This window comes from Ailuropoda melanoleuca, chromosome 17 (assembly GCF_002007445.2).
Source record: "Ailuropoda melanoleuca isolate Jingjing chromosome 17, ASM200744v2, whole genome shotgun sequence".
Classification (NCBI taxonomy): Eukaryota; Metazoa; Chordata; class Mammalia; order Carnivora; family Ursidae; genus Ailuropoda; species Ailuropoda melanoleuca.
The window spans coordinates 20,551,356-20,574,514 of NC_048234.1; the positions used below are offsets into that span (position 1 = coordinate 20,551,356).

The window sequence follows — 23,159 nt, forward strand, 5'->3', positions numbered from 1 at the left end:
TTATAGAACATTCCAGTTTTGTGTAGATGTATCTGGCCATATCTGAATGTGGAAATAAAAAAAGTTTTTCCCTTCTTTGTTTATACTATTCTACATGTCCTGGTTGGTACAGTTAATTCCAAACATTCTGGTTTTTTTCTAATAATTAGAAAAACAGGTGGTTTTTTGAAGGGAAAAAACTTCCCAAAATTGACAAGAGGAGGAATGATTCTCCTTGACCTTCAGGAGCTGCAGTTTGGGTAGATCCAGTTTATCTGTAGATTCTTTCCTGCCCCCGACCCCTGCCATTTTTGGAGGCAGAATAACATGTAAAATGGGGGAGGGGTGATTTTATAAGTGAAGGTAACAGCTGATAGTTATTGCCGACATGAATGTCTGTGCGTGTTCTTGTGCTGTGATAACCGTGCGCTCTTGGTCCAACTGCATGATCTATCCTCGAGGACGAGGCATTACCTTTTTTCTTCGGTTTCTCCAACAGCACCTTGGCCAGCACCTGATCGTCATTGGCAGACGGACTGACAGATTAGCTGACCTTGCCATCACTCTTATGTGTTACGCCTGCGAAACGTGTTAACATCTTGCTTCATTTTGTTTTCGGTCCTAGAGGTAGAGTTCCATCCAGACTCGCTACGTGAAATCCAACAGCTGGAATACAGGAGCCATTCATCAGAAAATGGGTTAGGCTTTCTCAGGATTTGTGTGTGTAGCAAGGCCCTAATGGAATTTTTTTTTTAAAGATTTTATTTATTTATTCGACAGAGATAGAGACAGCCAGCGAGAGAGGGAACACGAGCAGGGGGAGTGGGAGAGGAAAAAGCAGGCTCATGGCAGAGGAGCCTGATGTGGGGCTCGATCCCATAACACCGGGATCACGCCCTGAGCCGAAGGCAGACGCCCAACCGCTGTGCCACCCAGGCGCCCCGACCCTAATGGAATTTTTAAAAATTTCATTAGTTTTGTGGAAATAGCACTGGGAAGAGAGTCTGTTAAAGCTCTTTGATTTGACCACAGCCATCCACACCAGTGTACTTGGCATCTCCAGTGACTGGCTTCTTGGAGGGAAGGATTTAGTAAAGAGGATTTTCTTTCCCCGAGTTGGCTGTGAGAGTGATCCAACATGCTTGTGGGGCCATTCTGGTTTCAGCTGTTTCTTGTGTCGGCCAAGACACCCACAGGCAAGGATTACAGTCCACTCTGCCTTCTCACGCCCATCCCGGCGGCCGGGGACGTCTGGGGGATGGAACCCATTGTGTTTCTCCACATGACAGACCTACTATACTCATGCATCATGACACTCAGATGGAAGTTGGAGCCAGGTAACATTCCTGCTCCCTTAGAAGCAGGAGAGGAGATGGAGGGAGACAGAATTGGTTTTCTCAAAAGGCCAACAAAGGTTTCTATCCGTGTACCTGACATACCTGGATGATTAACGTCCCTATTTGGGGAGTTATGAGAGTTTAGGGAGAAATGGCTTCTCTTCTTGGAAGGGTAACAGTACACTGAGGAACACTGTCAGGGAATTGATGGGTGACAAACCTGAGCAGAGCCACCAGAGTGATAGAAATAGAAAATATTGTCTCTCCTCCTCAGTGAAGAGACATTACATTCTAATAAACCAGCCATGGGGTTCATGGTCATGTTTTCCTCCTGGTATGTGTGTCTGGCCACCGGGTACCCAGAGTCAAGATCAGTCCAAGGAACCTCCCAAACCACAAAGCCACTCATCCCAGGTTCCTTCAAACCACTCACACTTGTTGCAGTTTTGAGCCTGCACGGGGGTGAGTGAAGAAATCAAGATGTGCGTCAATTAGTGCAGGATCTAGGAATGAATGTGGGTAAGATATGTACAGCTCAATCCCCACAGGGACAAGAATGTTGCAGCGAATTTTGCCTGGGAAGTGGGTGTGCGCCTCATGTCTGCTGCCGTGTCCATTCTCACATTGGGTTACGATTGAAGAAAATTTTGTTTCTCTTAATAACTAGGTTTTTTTCAATTTTTGAGGACTAGGTTGTTATAAAATGATGTCACTTTTTAATTTTACTTGTTTAACAAACAGCTGTATTATATAAAATATAAAGTATTATATAATCATGTTATCAAATTATATTCTATAATAGGTAAATATTAACTCATTTAATCTTCATAATAACTCTGTGAGGTGTAGGTACTACTTTTAGCCTCATTTTACAGATTAGAAGGCAGACACCAGGAGGCTAAGTAGTTTACTAAGGTTACACAGTGGGTAAGTGGTTAAGCTAGGACTTGAACCCAGAAAGTCTGGCTCTAGCATGCTTGCTCTTCATCACTATTAAAACTTGGAAAAATATAAAGCCAAAAAACCAGCCTAAAGACAACCACAGAAAGTTTGGCTTGCCAGGGCTCCTGGGTGGCTCAGTTGGTTAAGCGTCCGACTCTGGATTTCGGCTCAGGTCATGATCTCAGGGTCGTGAGATCAAGGCCCGCAGAGGCTCCATGCTGGGAGCCTGCTTAAGATTCTCTCTCTCCCTCTGCTCTTCCCTGCTGTTCACATGCTTTCTCTCTTTTTCTCTCTCGTTCTCTCTTTCTCTAAAAGAGGAAAGTTTACCTCGCCATCTTTGCTGTGCGTGGGCTTGTCCGTGACTGCGTCAAGTCTCCACATTCAGTTTTGTATCTTGCTTTTATTTTCTTCTGAACCTTAAATAATGTCTTTCCATGTTGTTAAAAACTCCTTGTAAATATTGTTTTAATGCCTACTTAATATTCCCATCATGTAAATGTACCATTCTGCTGAATCATTCCCTTACAGTTGCCCGTTTGGCACTTGGGTTTTCTGTTCTGACAACTAGCACTGTAATGACTATCTCTGCAGAATTTCTTCTGTTCTTTGGAATAGACTTTGATAATACCTCCTCAGAAGTAAAATTCCCAGGTCCAGGTGTATGAATGTGACACTTTTAGGGCTCTAGGTACGGGTTGTCCAGTGGTTTTCCAAGAAGCTTGAACTCTCACAGTGTCTGCAACACTGGACAGAAATGACTTTGTTATTCTCACACCAGCACCAAGAATGACTTCTAGAAATCTTTGCTAATGTGATAGGTAGAATGTGGTATTTTATCATTGTCTTGGTTGTATTTCTTTGTTGGCTAGAGGATTGAGTTGGTCCATCTTGGTTGATCAGTTATCTGCGTCTCCAGGTGGTCTGGTTAGGTCCTTTGCCCATCTGTCTATCAAGATCATACAGAAGCCTTTGGGGATCCATCAGAGAAGAGCCAATTGTTTCCCATTCTTTCTTCTCTTGCCTTGACACGGTATTCCCCTGAGAATTTTTCTAGTATATGCTACTATACATGCTTTTAATTTTCCCCCCAAACCTTATGTGCATTTTTTCTCCAGATTCTATATAAAGTATTCCACTGTCTGTTTTTAAAGGATATTATTTCATTTTCTGTGAGTGTGCCCCATGCATAAATATGCATTGGTCCCTCTGTCTTGGGTCATAAGCTCCTAGAGGGCCAGACTCTGCCTTTAGAAGCAGTTCTGCACACATGCTTTAGTGACATCCCCAGCAACCACAGAACAGGCTTCCTGGCCAAGGGTGGTGTGAGCGTTTACACAGGCCGCCTTGAGAATACTAACCAGAATACGAGAAGGATTATGAGCGCAGTAAGCTGGATGTGTTGGTGTGCCCTGGCTGTACTTCAAGAGAGCTGAGAAGAACCCAAATAACACCTCCCCTACCTATTGATTATTAACGAGAAGAAGCATTTCTAGTGGAGGAAGGCACACAGAACTAGGGACCCAAAGCCCATGAATTAGCCCTGTGTTCTCCATCATTTAATATGAACCATGGGTTACATTCTCTACTAATCCCTCAGGTTTTTTTTTTTTTTTTACCAGAATAGTGGTATCAATAATAACTGATGTTTTGAAGCACCTTAAAATGTTATATATGGTCTTTCTTATCCCTTAATCTTCACAATAGCCAGTGAAACAGAGGGTCTTACAGTTGAGCAAACAGGCACAGTGAACTGCAACCCTCCCTTCAATAAAGTATCAAGTGAAGATTTCATTATTAGATTTGTAAAAGCAAATTATTAGACTCCAGGAAAGCAATCCATTGACTTAAATGTCTCATGAGGCCAGGAAGAAGAAGGAAAATGTAAGGTATCTTGGGAGGTGTGGAGGGATCGTGGAAAGGACCACAAACACCCGGCAAGAAACCTCTGTCACACAAGAAAAAAAACATCGAAAGAGCTCAATGAAACAAAATCAGCAGAATGGTGATGATTATTTTCAAATATGAAGCAATTTTTCCTCACATTTCTTCATTACGTGGTATCTTCCCAAATACTGCAAAGACCAACAATTATAATATAGCACATCCCATCCTACGGGATACTTCATGTACCGTTCAAAATAATGAAGAAGATAAATGTGTATGAATTCATCTGTTAGGAGGACAGATGGGTGGATAGATCTATGTTGCTTTTTTTTTTTTAAGTGGCCTTGTTAAGAGGGTGTTTCAGGTTTTACCAAATGTGAAAAGCGGAATAGAAGATAAGATGGGTAGTAAGGAGGGCACGTATTGCATGGTGCACTGGGTGTTATACGCAAGTAATGAATCGTGGACCACTACACCAAAAACTGGGGATGTACTGTATGGTGACTAGCATAATATAATAAAAATATTACTATTTAAAAAAAAGAATATAAGATAGAAGAAGTTAAGAAGCGCTGGTGGGAGGGACAAGGTAGGCATGTTCTCTGAAGGTCAGGCCTGCAGTCTCCAGGGCTCTTGAAAGCATCTAGGGGAGGTAAGAAGCCCTTTAGCTGCCCGTGCTGGAGCAGGAGAGAAAAATGTCAGACGCCAACAAGCTTTGACAGCCCCTGAAGGTTAGAAGAGCTTCTGCTCAAAGAGGGCATTTCAGATGCTCGCTCAGAAGATTTCACAGGCGGGCTGAAGAGTGAAAGGCATTTTGTCATACAAAGCCAGGCTGAGTGAGGGTCTAGCGGCGTCGGAACGACATTTGGGACTCTCTGGGAGCTCACTGCCATGCTTGCATTTCAGGATTTTACGGACAGCTGCAGACATTCTGCCCCCCCCAGTACCCGGACTCCCAGAGAACTGTGCTGCCCAGCAGCCCCTGCAGTGTGGTGCCTTCCTTCGAGGACTGCCTGGCCCCCACACCCATGGGGCAGGCTGGCTTCGATATGTTCCACAGAGCCTTCTCAGCTCACTCGGGCATTGCAGGTGGGTTGCTATCTGTGACTTAGAAACTGCGGCAGACTTGCAGGTGAGACAGGTGGTTTCCTGTGTCAGGCCTGGTTGGGGCTTGACCCGGCACATGACCGCATCATGTCCTGTTGAATCTACCCCTGAAATGTCTCTCATCTTCATGCTCCTCTCCAGCCCAACTCCCACCACCCTGGCTCAGGGGGCCATAGTGTCTCTCCCAGACCGTGGCAACAGCCATAGCCTTCCAGCAAGTTCCCTGAGTCAACTCTATCTTTACCGTTCTGCCCTCCATACCACCACAAGCAGTGCTTTCCAAAAATGAAGGATAAAATAAGTCCCTTTCCTCCTTGAACACTTTGGATAGTCTCCAGCTGCCTAAAGAATAAAGGCTACTCTCAGCGAGGTATTCAAAGCCCCATGAGATAGGCCTGATCACATAGGCCCAACCTCACATGTCTCCCTATATGTGCTGGACCCGAACTTTGCCAGTGCACTTGGCCCCACAGCCCCTCCCTCTCCATCTTTGTGCTGTTTCCTCCTTCTAGAATGTTCTTTCCTTCTCTCTCCATCTGTGAGAATCCCATCTTTCTTTAGGACTCAGCTTTAATATCATCTTTTTGAGGCCGTCCTCGCCTTTGCCTAGAACACTTTTCTTTTACTTCTACTCAGCCCGTATTTTGTGCCAAGATTTGTTTTGGCCATCTGCCTGCAAGCCTGCCTTCTTCCCTACTGAGGTCCTTGAAGACCGAAAGCCGCTGAAGGGCCTAGCCCTCCGCCCCTACTCAGCATTTGCTGAGCGCACACACAGTGGGTGGGGCCAGGCAGGATAGTTAACTTCCTGTTCTTTCTCTTCCAGTGTATGATTTGCCTTCAGGGTCCTCGAGCCTCTTTGGGGAGTCTCTTCGCAGCGGGCCTGAAGACTCCACGTTCTTGCAGATCAGCGCCGTGGACCGCTGTCCTAGCCAGCTCTCCTCCGTCTATACTGAAGGCTAAACACTCCCCAGCCTCCACTCCCACTGGCACCCAGAACCTCTTTGTCGCTTGCCACCTTTTATTTTCATATTCTCCTAGACTGCATGGAAAGGACATCTGCCTCGTCAGCGGAACCTGCAGAGTCAGATGTGTCTCTGGAAGGCAGGACTGGTGAGAGCCGGGCCTCGCACGAGTGTTTGCCTTTGTTCCTTCTTCTCTCTGGGTTTGCTGGTAACCAGAGGACTGTCTTTTCAAAGGGAATTTAGAGTCACTCTAGCGGATACCGGTGATTTCCGGCTGTCAGCTCTCAAAGGACCGCAGTGAAACAATGCGCATGTGAAAATACAGTCTGGGGATCACCCTTGCACAAAAATCCAAGTAAGGAAGGACAGTGCAAGTTGCCGGAAGTGCAGTGAACGCCACTACTCACCGGCCCCGCCGGCTCCTGCACAACCAGGCAGCAAAGGGAACCGACATCAAAGCACAGCTCTGCTCACCTCCTGGGGAAGCCCGGGCTCCTGGCCTCTTATTAGGCCTGTGCTGACCAGTTGCTTTTCAGTATTTCTCCAAAAGCAAAATAAGAAGGTCCTGTCAAGCACAGTCCCTTGAAAGGCACTACCACTTGTTTTCTGTTCCAGCAACTTATCTTAGCTCTTTTATTTTAAAGACTTGTTATTTACATCTACTTTTAAAGGAAAAAAAAAATATTTAGAAGTCTGTTCTTTGGTTGGAAAGAATTATTGTAATCATCCCAGTTACGTCCATTTTGACACCGCTGTAGCTGGGCCTGGCCCCGCCTCACCGAGCCTGTGAGCCCCGCTGGAATGTTAGTTTTGCATTTCGCAAAAGCCACCTGAGGGAAGTGGAGTGGGCCCAGCCCCCTTCCCGGGGCTGTAGCAGACACCCTGGTGGGTTGACTGTTCAGTGACCCCCACCTCGAAGACCTCGTTCCATGGAGAAGATCGCTTGACTGGTTGACCCATTGCCTCCACTCGGTGCTGTGCCGAGTCCTGCTAGAAGATGTGAGAACAGGGACCCCTGAGCTGAGATCCTGGGTTCTCTCAGAAAACCAAACTAGAGGTGCCCGATGTCCAGTGATTTTGCACAGATTCTGCTCACCTCCTTTAAGATACCCACTCACCTGTCTGTCTATCCATCCCCTGTACTGTCGTCTCCCTCCTCCTCATTATTCTCACCTCCTTCTCATGTGCATTCTGGCACACCCACCCGCCCTCGTGGGAGCATCCCTCCTCGCAAGGTCTGCCCTGAGGCTGGTAGAGGCAAAGTCCAGGGAAGGTGCGCAGAAGTAGTTGACTGTTTTCCTGAGACTCTCATTTCAGGGCCTGGAATGTTCACAGAGCTCTTGATCATTTGATAGCAACCCTGAATAGGAAGCCACTTTCTGGGATGCGTTTACAAAACTATTAAAAAGATCTTAAGTCCTACGCATTGGCCCTAAAAAGTAGCCACACCCCAGAGACACGGGGTAAAGTCTGACATTCCGGGACTGGCACATTTCACAGTTTCTTTCCCCTCGTAAAATGAAACAGGGCTGTATTTCCCACCGAGATCATTACAGTCTCCAACGCAAGTTCACCAGTGCGGTGTCACACTTGGGATCTGGGGACAGTTTTCCTCCTGACAGGCAGGTCGGGCCGCACGGGCTGGACTTGATCCCCACGAGCCGTAGAGTGAGAGGTCTAACGAGCCATGTGTGGGGGCCGCTTTTCCAGGGCATGAGGTCAGTCCGCTTCCTCAGACTCATGAGCTCTGATCTGAGAAAGGCCACCATGCCGGCGTCCAGGGCTCAAAAGAGCGAAAAGTTACTCACTTTACAAAACTCTGCTCAGCTTTACGAAAGAAGGCTCCTCAGGCTTCCCAGCCAGACGAGCTCCCAGACCGCGAGTAAAACGCCACCCTCCTTGCAGACTTTGTGGCTTCTGTCCCTTGGCCTAAACCAGGACACGTGCATGCTAACTCTGCTGTCCCCGTGTGTCCTTTGTCACACCCCGGAAAGGAAGATAAGCTCGGATACCGTTAGACAATGTGTCCGTTCTTAAATACGGAAGCCTGTATGAGGCACTCAGAACATAGTTCGTACTTTGTGTGAAGAGGAGGAAAAAGCTGGAAAGCAAGGGGGTTATCGCAGTGATGTCAGCCCTGCCTGTGGCTTTCTGTAATTTGAAGTGGGAGGGGGCGGGGAGAAGCCGGAAGCTGAACCTCAGACACTGTGGATGTCAGCTTCCTCTGACTGGAGGAGATGCTCCCGGGCTAGTGTCTGGTCTGACTGTGGCCTCATGGCGGCCCTGCCCTTCTCGTGCCCCACTGCTGCTTTTGGGGTGTGGGGGGACAGCAGCACCGGCAGGGCCTCCTTCCTCACAGGGTTGGGGGCCAGCCGCTGAAGGGTATTGGTGTGCGCAGAGGGAGCGTGTGGGAAGCCTGCCGGCTTGCATCCCCTCACATAGTCCTTGGTGTATCCTGGTGGCTGCGGGTTTGAGCTCAACCCTCAGGGCCTGACACACTCAGGTTCCTTGTAGACGGCACAGGCTGTCCCTAGCTTCTGGAATCTCACTTGACCTTCAGATTTGTCCCTTGCCGGCTTTCACATTGCATGAGATTCATAGATGCGTTCATCATTATGTGTGTAGCAGTGAAAGTAGAAACTTCAAAAAAATTCATTCCCTTCCATTTCCTGGCCCTTTTCGTCTCGATATGTAACCAACCATTTTCATGAACATCTGAGCAGAGATCGTTATTCCCCCTTTTTGAAAACAACAACAACAACAACAACAACAACAAAAAACCCTGGTGCTTGTGAAAATACACACAGCCCAAAGCCAATTATCCTATTACATTTAAAAAAAAAAAAAATTCAGTCTGCCTAGAGACATTTCGTTTGCTGCATTGTCTTAATTCCCTAAAGGGACCGCCTCAAAATGTCAGTTGTAACTTAGCCTCTGATCAGCTGTTAAATATTATTTAAGTATGTACTGGTCCTGTGGGGTGTCTCCCTTTACCCCTGCCTCCCCCAGATTGCATAGGTGATTCTAAAGCAGACAGAAGGCCTTCAGTGGACCCACCAATCAAACAGAGTGTGGGTGTTGTTCTGTTGCGTTTAAATGCCCCGCTGTCAAGCACATCACTATGTTAGAGCAGAGAAACGTCCAGCTCCCCTTTCCAAGAACCTGGACTGTCCGGTTGCCTTGAAGTATTGGGAATACTTCAAGTGACTGTAAATGTCCAATTTAATTATTTGGTATTTTATTTGACTGACCGTGATGTTTTCTAGCAGCATTTTGTAATGGCACTTTTTGTTGGTAGTGCGGAATTTCTGCTTACTTTTTTTTTTTTTTTTTTTTGCAATGGATAAAGCAAAAGAAAAAACAAAACAAAACAAAACCAAAAACCAGTCATTGGAGAAATGGCAAAATGTAAGAAAGAAGAGATTTATTTTGTACAGACAGCAGGGCATCCTGTGTAATGTTGCTGACATAAAGCACTTTGGGGGGGAGAAGGGGAAATCTGTTTTCCATAAATCACAGACTCTTGTACATAGTTATACACACTCACGTAGAGAAATGAACTGCATATATCATACTGGATATGGGGCCGATTTTTCTTTAGGGGCACATCTGGTGCTTATTGTCATAAATCTTTTAAAGAATTAGGTACACTTTTTTTCTATTAATATGTATAGTTTTGTGATTTGTCACAGTTATGTTTCGTATAATCATAAGTTATTTTGTCTTGTTTCATGAAGTCCTTTTTTTTTTATGTCAAAAGTAAAATGAAGGGATTGTGCCCTTGGTACAGAATAAAACTGGAACTGGAGAAAACCACCCACCTGCCTGAAATCCTCCTTCAGCACGGCCTTCTGAAACAATGGGAACAGCCCTGGGTTTTTGTTTGTTTGTTTGTTTGATTGTTGTGTTTTGTTTTACCACAAGCCTCCTTCCTACTGGGATGGTGGTGATAATGCAAAGCAGATGGGGGTGGGGGAGGGCGAGTCCAAGGCCGGCTTTCAAATGCCCGCTGCTTTGGGCCAGAGCTGCAGCCTGGATTTAATTATAGATATGAGGACAAAATGGCAGTAAAAATGAATGTGTCCCTGAATCCTTTACATGTTGGGAGTGTCCATAAATAAAACATGAAGTTTTATTTCATCAGATTTAATTAAAGCTTTTATACATGTTTTATTGGTTATTCTATTAATCCGCTTCACAAACTGGATCAGTGTGTGCTAGGGTTTGGGGTTTATTTGTGCCTTTTCCATGCAGTGCTACATCATGCTTCAGAAATGCCGCTAAGTGCTTGGTCCTTCAGGTGAGGGGGTTACGGCATGCTGGCCATCTGGGATGAGGCCTTTTCGCCCCTGTTTTCCTAAAACGCTACAGAGAAAGACACAAGCGTCCGCTTCCCGTGAGCTGATACCCCGACCTTTGAAGTCCTCTGATTGCCCAAAGGAGAAAGGGGCGGTTGCCCGTTGTGTGCACTCCGCAGGCTTTGGAAGGCCACCTGACCCACTGGCTGTGATGAGCTTCCTTCCTCAGCTCCCGTCATGGGAGCCGGAGCGGTTAGGTAGGGAGAGGGTGGTCAGGGCATTCTCACGCCTCGCTGACCCCGAGCCAAGCGCACGAACCTAAAAGAGATCACATTCGCTCAAGGATCATTCTTGGAATATTGACGGTCATTTTGCTACATTTTTAAGACTTAAGATACAAAGCAGTATCTTTGTCTCATGATGGGTCGCATGCACCTTGTCTGGCTCTTCAGGGAACCAGGGGTGGGGGCAGGCAGCAGACCCCTGTGGTTCAGGTTTTGAAGATGGAAATAATGCTGACTGACAAGACTCAGAGAGCATCTCTGCTCCTTAAATAAGGAGGCAGCTGGTGGGAGTGTGATCTGGTCCAGTGTCTTTGGGGAACAGTTTGGCATTAACTGCTAGAGTTGAAGATACACATAGCCCACGATCCAGCAATTCCACTCCTCAGAGAGAGATACTCTTGCATAAGTCAGCAACGGTTCAGCTGCAAGATGTTCTCAGCGTTGCTATTCACCATGGCCCCAAACTGGAAATGCCCCACCTGTCCATCAACAACAGTAAAATGAAGAAATGAACTTTGCTAAAGTCATAGAGCCAAAGGCCAGGCAGCAAAGGCAGTTACACACTCAGAGCTGAGTCTCAGAAACTATGTTGAGAGAAAGAAGCAAGACACAGTAGCAAATGTACGGTGTTCCTCTATCTATATGTGGTTCGAGAGCAAGCATGACTCACTTACAGAGCTTAGGTGGTAGGAGTATAAAGAACAACAAAGAAGACATTCTCACAAAGGTCCAGGTACTGATTAACTGCGGTCAGGAAGAAAAGACACATGGAGGACTTCTGGGGTGCTGACCAGCACTGTTTTATTTCTTGGCCCCCTTGTTACGTTAAACAGGTGTCTGCTTTACAATTAACTGTGTGTGTGTGTGTGTATATATATATATATATTTTTTTTTTTCCCCTAGCTTTTAGTTCAAATGCCAATGAAAGCCAGGCCCTCCATCCCCTACTCGAGGGGTCCACACACTTTTTCTGCAAACGGCCAGATAAGACCTGTTTTAGGCTTTGAGGGCCATATGGTCTCAGTGTCGACGACTCAGTCCTGTCGCTCGAAAGCAGCCACAGACGACATGCAAACGAAGGGGTGTGGCAGTATTCTCATAAAACCGTGTTTGTGGGCACAAATTGAATTTCACACAACTTTCAGATGTCATGAAATATTTGTCTTCTTTTGATTTATTTCAGCTATTTAAAACCGTCAAAATCAAAAACATTCTTAATTCACAGGCTGTACAAAAGCCGAGAAGGCAGCAGGCAGGATTTGTCACGTGGGCCGTAGTTTGCTGATCCTCGCAGACAGGAGGCACGTCCTCTAGCACCTTCCATAACACCCACGCGAAGAAAACCTCAATTCAGACCCTGTGCCGATCTTTCACTAGGCCGGGTCCTGTTCCTAGAGGAAATGCATGACTTCTATTGATTAAGCTTTTCTTTGTTTGGATTCTGGGCCCTATTCCCTGGGACACAGACGAATGCTCAGAGCCTGGAGTGCCTTTCGAACTTTATCTCTGGATTTGAAGTTTTTAATAAAAGGAACTGGGCATACAGAACTCTGTGGGAATTGGAAAATGAGCACCCATTCTTTCCAGGCTAACCAAATATTTGCTGGTTCTTGGCAGTCCTAGCCAACCTTTTCCTCTGAAATGCTGAGAGGTTATAAGCAGCGGGAGACTTCACTTTTCTCAGACGGAGCTTTTGTGAGAAGCTGGCGCTGCTTCTCAAAACCCCTGCACCGTCCTTGGGGAGAGGAGAGTCGGGATTTTACGTTCCAAGACCGCGCCAGGAAATGTGGGAGCACTCTACTCCTGCTAACGGTCTGTGCCCCGTCCCAGCAGCAAGGAGGGCTGCTGCACCTGCTTGGCCTCTGGTTCCCCCTCTGCCTCCCTCCCTAATCCTCAACCTTAGGGGTTCTTGGCTCTGACGGTGCTGCCTCTCAGCTTCTCTCTCTTAGGGAGAATGAGACTGAATTCACAGGGGCACAAGGATCTGCCGCTCTTTGCATCTCTAACTTACGATAAAATCAACAGCGTCAAAACTATGGTTACTCATGAGTCCCGGGTTATCTGCTAAATATCGGCGTGGACTGAATCCTCTTCAGCAGTTCTCCACAGTGGTTCCAGGTGCTTGGGCTTATGTATTGTGTACGGTTCTGATCAAGTTTCTTGGGTAAAATAACCTAAACTTTATAAAGAGAAGCTTAACGAAGAGAAAATTAGAGAACGTCTATTCCAACCTTATCTTTTACAGAAGAGGAAACAGAAGTGGTTTCACTCATTCATGTGTGCATGCCCTCCTTCCTCGTTCATTTGTCTGCACATTCAATATTTATCGTGTACCAGACACAGAGGCGGAAGGTGGTGCTTATCCTCACGGAGCTCACAACAGGGGCATTCCAGGAATCATCTGCCCAAGAACATTGCCTGGGGTGCTTGTTAAAAACACACACCCCAGAGCTACTGAGTTGGAATTAGTAGGGTAAGAGGGAGGCATCTGCATTTTTAATAAGCTCTCCCACGGTGGCTTATGCAAACTAACCGTGGCGCTCGCCCCTTGATATAGTGGCAGCCGTCTAACAGGACAACACGGTTTCATAAGAGCCAAGCAAGACAGGGGCTTCTAATCCCACTTGGGGAGATAGCAGAGCAGGGCCAGAATTCCCTGAGAGAAGGGGTAGGTGCCTGAGCTGGTCCTGAAGGCCAAGTGAACCTTCAAGAAGCAGAGAACAGGCAGAGCAGGCAGAGCACAGAGCAGGTACAGAGCCTCAGGAGAAGGGTAACTTGTCAAGGGGGCCCCATGGGCTAGCTGGAGAGGTGGGGGGCCCTGTCTCTGGGCTCTGAGTGATTCCGCACCGGTCCTGAGCCCCAGCTCTCCTTGCGTCAGCCTGCTGAGCTCAGAGAACTGTTTCCCCAACCAGCAGAGGATGGTGTGTTTACCAGTTACTCTGCAAAGAAAAGGTTCCACTGCCAAATTAGTTAGGAGGATGGTGGATCTAAGTTACTTAGATTCTTTACGTCAGGACCTGTCAGAGCCTTTCTCTGCTAAATGCATTGTGACTCCAAGAAAGAGTTTGAGGATGAAGTCTATTGATCATGGAACCCTTCTTCTGAAAAGTATCTGCTAGCATTGCAGAAAACAGTTTGGGGGGCCCTCAAAAACTTAAAAATACAACTACCATATGATCCAGAAATTCCACTCATATACTCAAAAGAATTCAAAACGGACCAAAAAAGGATATTTATACACCAATGTTCCTAGCAGCATTATTCATAGTAGCCAAAATGTAGAAACAACACAAATAATCATCAGCTAGTGAATGGATAAACAAAATGCGGTCTGTACATACAATGGAATATTTTTCAGCCTTAGGAGGGAAATTCTGACATGTACCACAGTGTGGATGAACCTTGAAAGCATTACATAAAACAAGCCAGACACACAAGGATAGATATTGTACAGTTCCACGTGTAGGAGATACCTAGAACAGTCCAATTCATAGAGACAGGAAGTAGAGATGACCAAAGGCTGGGGAAAGAGGGAACGGGGACTTACTGTTTAATGGGAACAGAGTTTCTGTTTGAGATGATGAAAAAATCCTGTAGTGATGATGGTTGCACACCACTGTGAATGTACTTTTTCGTTGAAGTACCGTTGACCCGCAGTGTTACATTAGTTTCAGGTGGACAAGGTAGGGACTTGACAACTGTGTAGGTTATGCGGCATGTCGCTGCCATCTGTCACCATACAACACTCCTACAGCACCACTAACCATGTTCCCTGTGCTGTGCCTTGCATCGCCGTGACTTAGTCATTCCATCCCTGGAAGCCTGCGTCTCCTACTCCCCGTCCTCCATTTTGCCCCTCCCCCACTACCCTCCCCCGCCCGGCAACCACCAGTCTGTTCTCTGCATTTATGAGTCTGTTTCTGTGTTTTGTTTGTTTGTTTCTTTGTTTTGTTTTTTAGATTGTACATATAAGTGAAATCAAATAGTAGTCTTTCTCTGTCTGACTTATTTCATTTAGCATAATACCCTCTGGGTCCATTCGTGTTGTCACAAATGGCAAGATCTCATTCTTTTTTGTGCCTGAGTGATATTTCCTTGTATACACATTGTATACGCACACACAGCATCTTTATCCATTTATCTATCGATGGACCCTTGGGTTGCTTCCACATCTTGGCTATTGTAAACAATGCTGGAGTAAACAGGGATGCTATATCTTTTAGAATTAGTGTTTTGTTTTCTTTGGGTAAATACCCAGTAGTGTAATTACTGGATCATATGTTATTTCTATTTTTAATTTTTTTGAGGAACCGCCATACTGTTTTCCACAGTGGCTGCACCAGTTTGCAATCCCACCAACAGTGCGTGAGGGTTCCCCTTGCTCCAGCATCCTCACCAAGGCTTGTTATTCCTTATCTTTTTGATATTCACCATTCTGACTGGTGTGAAGTGATAGCTCATTGTGGTTTTGATTTGCATTTCCCTGATGCTGAGTGAATGCTGAGCGCCCTTTCATGTGTCTTTTGGCCATCTGTGTATCTTCTTCAGAAAAAAATGTCTATTTAGGTCCTCTGATCATTTTTTATTCAGATTACTCTTTTGGTGTTGAGCTGTGTAAGTTCTTTATATATTTTGAATATTAACTCCTTATTTCATATTTCATTTGTGAATATCTTCTCCCATCCAGTAAGATGTCTTTTCGTTTTGTTGATGGTTTCCTTCACTGAGCAAGAGCTTTCTATTTTGGTGTAGTCCCAGTAGTTTATTTTTGATTTTGTCTTCTTTGTGTGAGGAGACGTATCTAGAAAAAGTTTCTGTGGTCGATGTCAAAGAGGTTCCTGCCTGTGTTTTCTTCTAGGAGTTGTATGGTTTCAGGTCTCACATTTAGGTCTTTAATCCATTTTGAATTTACTCTGTATGTGGTGTGAGAGCGAATGTACTCAGTGTCACCAAACCGTAACCTTAAAAATGGTTAAGATGGTAAATTTTGTGTTACGTCTATTTTAGCACAATGAAAAATGATAATAATAAAAATGGAGCACCTTAAGAGGGTACCCGACACCTAAAAACGATTTAAAAAGTAAGCACCTTGTTGGGTCAGCATGGCTGTGGGACAGGTCAGAGCGGAGCCCCTGACAAGTGGCCGTGGCACCTGGCCTGCTGGAAACTCAGAGAAGGAAGAGAAGCTGAAGGGAAGAGGGGAAGGTGGTTTGGAGCACGGAGCACTGCGTCTGACCTACATTCTCAGTGACGGAGTCAGAGAGAGCAAGGAGGGAGGAAGGGAGAGGCCCGGATGTTGGCGTAGCTGGAGGAGGAGGGAGCTAGTGAACTAGAGGATCAATAACAAGCAGTATTAGCGCAGACCCAGCCGATGCCAGTGTGAGCAGAGGCGGAGATCTGGATGGCATTCGTTCATGTAACATGTGTTTACTGAGCCCCATACCCAGCGCTGGATGCCAGTTACAATTTGAGGCTCTGGGGATAATGCAGAAGAGAGAACGCACAGTCGTCCCTGTCCTTGTGGCCTTACATGCCAGCAGGCTGCTGTTGCGGTTTGGTCATCTGTGAAGTATGAGACTATGCGTATCAAGGGTTGGGCCCTCCAGGACGCAGATGCTGGGACAGAGCTGGGAGTGCAACACGTTCACTGAAGAGTGCCACCTGCAGAAGGAAAGGGCCGGAAGCAGGGTCAGGTGGGGGTGCCATCACACTGAGATGCCAACCAGATGGAGGCTTGGTGGGTGCTCTGGAACAAAGATGGCTCTTACCCAGCAGAGGGGTTCCATGTTGGGAGGAATCAGCGAGGCCATCATGCCACTTCTTTGCGGAAGCCCCCCAGACAAGGCTGTGTCTTGGCTGTCACTGTCTCGGTCGTTCGTTGGCTGAGATCCCTCCAGAGAGCCATGCAGCTAACGCAGACTCTGAAGAAGTAAAGGGTGTCAGCCCAGGACACACCCTGTGCCCGCCACACAGGGCATTGGGGGAAACACGGGTCCCCCATCATTAGGTTTCCCAGGTTGCCATAAAGAGGGTATTGGACACATACCCTCACATGTACTTTGGAAAATAGACTTCTGACTCTGTCCTTCCCCTGCTAGCTTGCTCACATGCACGCGTGCACACACACACATACACACACACACAGAGTTACAGGGATTTCAGCATCTCGAGTATGTTCTCTCGAGGCTAGCCTACTCCTGCCTGGGGAACAGTGGTGACAAATTCGGTGGGGGAAGGTGGACGACTATTGCTTTTTCTCTCATCCTGCGAGGGCACCGAGGAAGGTCACAGCCCCTGGTGCCAGAACACCTTGTTCACTGCCACTTACACCCTTCACGGTGTCGCAGGTAAGGTCCTGTAAGACACTGCTGTGGTCCCGGTTCTTCTCCAGCAGGAATAGTCACGCTCGTCTCACGCGCAGTGAGACAAGCATGTAGATGGTCTGGTGCAGGCCCAGGCACGTGTGAAGTCTCAATCAAGTGTGTTGCCATCCCTAAAAATCACGGATCGTGCACTGATCACGGTCACGTGTGACGGTCCACAGCACCAAGCATAGCTCTGAGAACAGCACGGGCCCGCCCGAGGGAAAAGAGCCAGCCTGGAGTAAAAGCAAGTCCTACAGTCCTCGGGGTGCCACTGCCTGCCCGGGTCTATCTTTATCCTACGCTCAGAGCAACCCGTAGTACACACAGATGCCTCCTTGTCACCTTCCTGGGGCCATTAGAAAAAACAAGCGTTATCTTTAAAAGTGAACAAGAGGATCTGCTGGGCCAGCCTCATGCTTCAGAGGCCCCGCCGGCTGCCCTCCCGCCACGCCTGCCCCCGAGAGCGAGGAGCTCGCTCATCCACCCAAAACCCACTCTCCCTCCCCTTCTAGACCCACTCCAGGATTCTGCAATCTAGAATTCCCCATCTGGGGCATCCCCTACTGCTCCCAGCTTCTTCTCAAATCCACCCTCCCAAGAGGGGACCAGGTCTCTGGTGCGCACGTCCCCCCGCCTGAGGGGGTGGCCAGGAGGTGGCTGTTCATGGGATTATGGATGAACTGGACACGGGACTGGGCCGGCCATACGTCAGCACGGAGTTGCCCTGTGGCTGAAGATGGCACGAAGGGTTTGAGGAGGAGGAGGGGAATGGGTCACAGGCAGGAGGCTGGGGACAGGTTCTCCTGCCACCACCCAAGCTCTGGCCAAGAAATCCAGGGAGTCCCTGACCCTTCTAAAGCACACTTGGCTCTCCAGCTCATGATGGAAGCATACTTGGTAAGAGGAGAGAAGATACTACATTTAATGTTTTCCTAGCTTGCCTGGGGACTTTTAAATATTTATATCTGAGTTTGTGGGCCTCCATCTGCTGTCTCGTCGTGGGCCCCGTAAATGTCAGGGGCAGGCCTGGGAAGATTCTCAGAGCTTGGACACCGGAGACCCACAAAGTGCCTGGAGAGAAGGTGCGCAGTGGAGCGTCTCCGCTTACGAAAACTCCCCACGGAATGTCCATCAGGGCCCAAGAAATACCCTGACAGTCGCCAGACAGTGAATGGCATACAGTGCAAACATTTGTTGCAATCTGAGACTTTTTTTTTTCAAAAGATTTTATTTATTTATTTGACAGAGAGGGAGAAAGTACAAGCAGGGGGAGCAGCAGGCAGAGGGAGAGGGAGCAGCAGCCTCGATCTCAGGACCCTGGGATTGTGACTTGAGCTGAAGGCAGACACTTAACCGACTGAGCCACCCACCCAGATGCCTTGCAAGACTTTTCAGAACAGAAGGATGCGTTGTGATTTCTACTCCGAGAGTCTCCTGGCTTGGCTGCGCTCCTGAGCATGTGCAGACGGTGTCTCCGTGGATGGCACCCGGAGCGTGTGTACAGCTGGGTCCTCTGTGCAGCCTGCAGACGTCGCGTGACCCATCCTGCCAACCCCCCACCCCCGCCCCCTGCATATCTGCATGGCACATCGAGCTCACTGTCTCTCGGGGGCGCTGTGGGGCTGCACAGCTGGGTCTTCTCTCATCAACTCCAGATCGTCTTCTCTTTCCTCCCTGCCATGTGCCCTGGACTCGCTTCTGCTTAGACTTTCAAAAGGCCACGCTCCTGTCCCCAGAAAGAGTTCATGTCTGAGGTCAAGGATCCATGAGGGGAAAAGTCCCTTTGTGCTCCCGGCCCCCCGGGGCTGCCCACGCAATCCAGAGCTTGGTCCCTGAATGCTGTCCCATCTGGGCGCCACCAGGATACAGCATCGGTGGCCTGTCCCAGCCCAAGAACAGGAAGCCTGGACTCTGTTGGCTCTGAGGTCACTTTTCCTCGGCCCCGACCCTTTCTAGAACTTCATCCCTCATCAAGACTTGACTGATCTGTGTTGAGCTGTCATTGGGCAGACTTGCACACGACCCCTGGCAGAGCCCAGCTGTAGCCGGTGACCCTGGGCTTTTGCTCCATTCGCTTCGGGTAGCTGTCCGCCTGTCTGGCTGGGCTCTGACTGCCCGGTGTCAGCGCTGCTGCAGCCACTCTGCCTGGACCGTGGTGGATGTGATGGGCATTGGGTGGGCAGGCCAAGGCCAGGCTTTAGCTGGGTGACTGTGGCCGGGTCCCTTCTGACGACAGCTTGAGTTTGGGAGTAAGATGGCCTGGGAATCCGCTCTGTCTTCACCTCTTCAGCAAATTACTTGACCACTCTGATCTCCATCTCTTTATCTATTCAATCAGGATCCTACCCAAATGACAGGGTTTGGGGGGACTCAGGCGCTTTTCACGGGGCAGGCCCTTCATGAATGCTGGTTTCCTCCCCCACCCGGAGAATTCTAGGAATCTAAGCAGATGCCCCATACAGCTCCGACGGGCTCTTGTGCTCACTTGGCTTCCTTTCTTAGCATTTCCTCCAGGATCCAGGACGGATATCCCTCTTGGGTCGCTTCCCTCCTCAGCCCAGCTGTGTCTGTTGGAAAGCGTGCTATGAAACTGCCGTCCCTCTCCTTCCCAGGCCATGAAGGACTTTGCATCCAGAGTCCGTCCCCTTGGCCAAGAAGACCGATCCAGCAAGTGACCTGTGACAGGATTGCCTCCTGTGCTGCCTGAGGGGAGTTCCAGGTGTTTTCTAGGGAGGGACCTGCTATCCTGAGGTGTGGGAGCCACGGGGATGGTGCAGGCGTGACGGGGATGGTGCAGGCGTGACAGGGCTGCCGCTGCCCCAAGCAAACGTTACCAAGACGCCCTCTCTGGGCCTCCCATTCTCTGGGCTGCAACCTCAGGACCAGTGCCGAGAGCAGAGTCTGGGGTGGGGGACAGGGAAAACCCCGCTTCGGAGGGGCAAAGAGGAACTCCCTCGGCCAAAGGGAAGGCAGCCACTCTTTTGTCTGTAAAGTAACAAAACCAACCTGAGTTTGCTTAAGTGGTGAAGGGAAAGCTATTGAAAAAACACAGGGTACATGTGTAAGGAGATACCTGAGTGGAGCTGAGACACTAACCAGCTCTGGCGTTCATTCTCTCCCTCTCTCTCTCCTTTCATCTCTGCTCGTTTGGGCCGGGCTGTTCTGTTCTGTGTAAGCAGCCTCCTCTGCTCTCTGATCCACATAGCTAGCATATGATGCCCATCCCACATTCCAAGGCTTATGCTTCACCAGCATAAAGAAAAGAGAGTACATCAGCCAGTCTCTCTCTACATATAGATAAGTAGGCAAATATAGATGCGTACGTATGTGTAGACGCAGACATATGGATATACATCCTATCAATCTGGACTTGAAATCCACAAAGAAGGGCTTCTGAGGTCCCCATCTTGGCCCAGGTACCCACCCCTGGTCAGATCGCTGATTCCTAGCACCTGGTGTAGTCCTGAAACGGGCTCCCCAGATGAGCAAGCGTCAATAGAAAATGGGGAGAGGGGAGCACTGTGATCCTGGCAGACGCTCTAAGGGTCCACAGAAGCCTCACCAGTGGGGCCGCTCTGACAGCCAGAATCATGACTGTGACATCGAGGAAGCTAGTCGCAGGCTTACCTATACCAGGAAATGAGCGGATATTGGCGCTTAGCCCACCGACGCTTCTCAGAGCCCTGACCTTACTGATTACGGAGTGTTCTCCAACCTTCAGTTCTCCCCTTCGGAAATAAATAAAGCTACTTTCAGAAGAAAGGGTAGAGAGTGAGATTTTGAGAAAGAGGGCATGAAATTCCCTACTGGTCGGCTGGGCTGTCTACCTCGTCTAGTGTTTTCTGTCTAAATCCAGTCTGGGGCGCAAGAGTCCGTGGACTAAGGAAGCAGCAGTAGGTGCTCGTGCTCCCTGATTATGTCCTATTTGGTGGGACGCGAGGTGGTTTGGCGACTCTGTTCCACTGAGAGGGGAATAGTTAGAAGAAAAACAACAACAAACAATAGAGGGGAGAGGGACAACTAGACTTCCCTTCTCGCTGCCCCCTGCGTAGTTTTTCTCTGTTCCTTCCAGACAAGTCAGGGGCCCCTTGGACAAATGTCCCCCTCCCTGCCCACTGGCTTTACTATTGCTGTTTAGAAGCTAGGAACAAGCCAGCAAGCGCGGGCGTGTGCGTGTGTGCGTGTGTGTGGAGGGAGTCAGGGGAGAAGTTTTCATGGGGAAAACATTTTTTTTATTGATTTAATTCTCAAAGTGTGTGGGGTGCCCATATGTGATGGGGGGAGGAAGGAGGTAAGTGCAATCTGGGTCCCTGTCTCCACTCCGATGCTTGCACACGCTGTGCACGCACTCCCGCGGGCATGTGCTCTGGCACCTCCTGTGTGCTCAAAGCCCGAGGCCGAGCGTCGGGAGCCCCGTGGAGCTGCTGTGATGTTTGAACGAGGTAACACAGGGATTGGCAGACTTCAGTGTGCATTTGCATTATTTGAGGATCCTGAGAAAACACACATTCTGAGTCAGTGGGTCTGGGCCAGGCTCGAGTCTCTGCATTTCTAACCGGCTCCCGGGTGATGCTGTTGCCCCTGATGAGGAGGGAACCACACTTGGAGAACCAAATGCAGAGACAAAGACCGGCACCTCAATCGAGAAGTACACATAGCCCCACAGACCAAGCTGCGTAGGTGTGAAGACTGGCGCCACACACACACACGTCATTCCCTTGCACATCCTGGTCAAGGTCCATCACTCGCTTCAGGAAGGAGAAAGCCAAGACTTGAATATTCCCCCATTATATTTTGGGCCACCTGCCTATTCCATTACGTCCCACATTACCTACAAGTCCAGAATTTTCTGAAGTTTTGGTTAAAACTTCCAGCAATACGTTGGAAACCTCCATATTTTTGCTTGCACACACAACAGACTATGTTTAGCCGTTCGCTATAGCTCTAGTCTTGTGTGTTTGTACAAAATGATTTCCCCCTCTGAAAGGAAGACAAGCTCTACGTGAAGGAAAGTTAGCCAGTTTCTGACGTAATGCGAAGCTTATTTCGTCACATCTCCCAATATCCATTATATTTAATATTCTCAGCACTCCAGGCCCATTCCGCGTGATTTGGTGTCTCCGTCTCTGTGTTGTTTTCCCCAAATCGTTGTCCTCTATGCACCAGGAAACATGGAACCAAAGCAAAGGGAGAAGAAAGCTAGGGTAGCCCCACTCCAATGTCAGGCTCTGCTCTGAAGTTTTCCCCCAACATATGTGTCCTCTCCAACACCCGCTGCCATTTCTGAAGAATTAATTAGCCTGTGTCACCACAGGCCTGGAGGCATGCCCTCCAGGAGGACCCACTGGAGTTTATTATAGTTATTTAAATGCCTCCTCCACTCCACTATCTTGTAAGCTCCTTGGAGAGAGAGCTTATGACTTAGTTATCTTTATATTTCCTGAGCACAGCAGAGCATTTGACAGAAAAGTTAGTTACTCAGTAGACTTTGTTGGATTGAATAGAACTGAACTGAAGTGGACTGAATTGAAGGTCAATGAAAAAATTATTTCCAGGTGCTTTGGAGAAAGTAGCAATTATGGCTTCTGGAGTGAGAATGGGACAGGGACAGAGATCTAGAAGGCAGAGCTGTGGGGAAAGACCACCGAGGCTGGGGCCACAGACAATTCAGTCTGAAGGTGTGTGTAAGGTATGGAGGCACATCAGGAGAGACAGGGAGGCAAGGAGGAGACACGTCCTTGGGGCTGTGGGCCCCCACTCCATAGCTTCAAATATATCCTATGGGAACGGGAGAAGCAAAAAACTATTTTAAGCCGGTGACATGATCCTATTTGGCTCATAGACAGAACCCTGGCAGCAAAATAAAGGACAGATTGGAGCAGATTGAGACCAGAGGCAGGAATTTAATGATCAAGACCCTGGTCCTTGGAGGGTTGGGAGGATAACGTTCAGTGGGCCCCGGGTCAGTGTGCCAACGTGCGTGCGCCTCTGGTACCATCCA

At 48.2% G+C, this 23,159-nt stretch overlaps 1 protein-coding gene across 1 annotated transcript in view; it reads left to right on the top strand.

The window, feature by feature from the left end:
- GLIS3 (GLIS family zinc finger 3) overlaps positions 1-9,627 on the top strand; it is a 454,999-nt gene extending 445,372 nt beyond the window's left edge. The window contains 2 exon segments of the mRNA XM_034647147.1: positions 5,049-5,231; positions 6,073-9,627. Coding sequence (XP_034503038.1) covers positions 5,049-5,231; positions 6,073-6,209 — 320 coding nt within the window. The 3' untranslated portion in view covers positions 6,210-9,627.
- Positions 9,628-23,159: the final 13,532 nt, after the last annotated feature.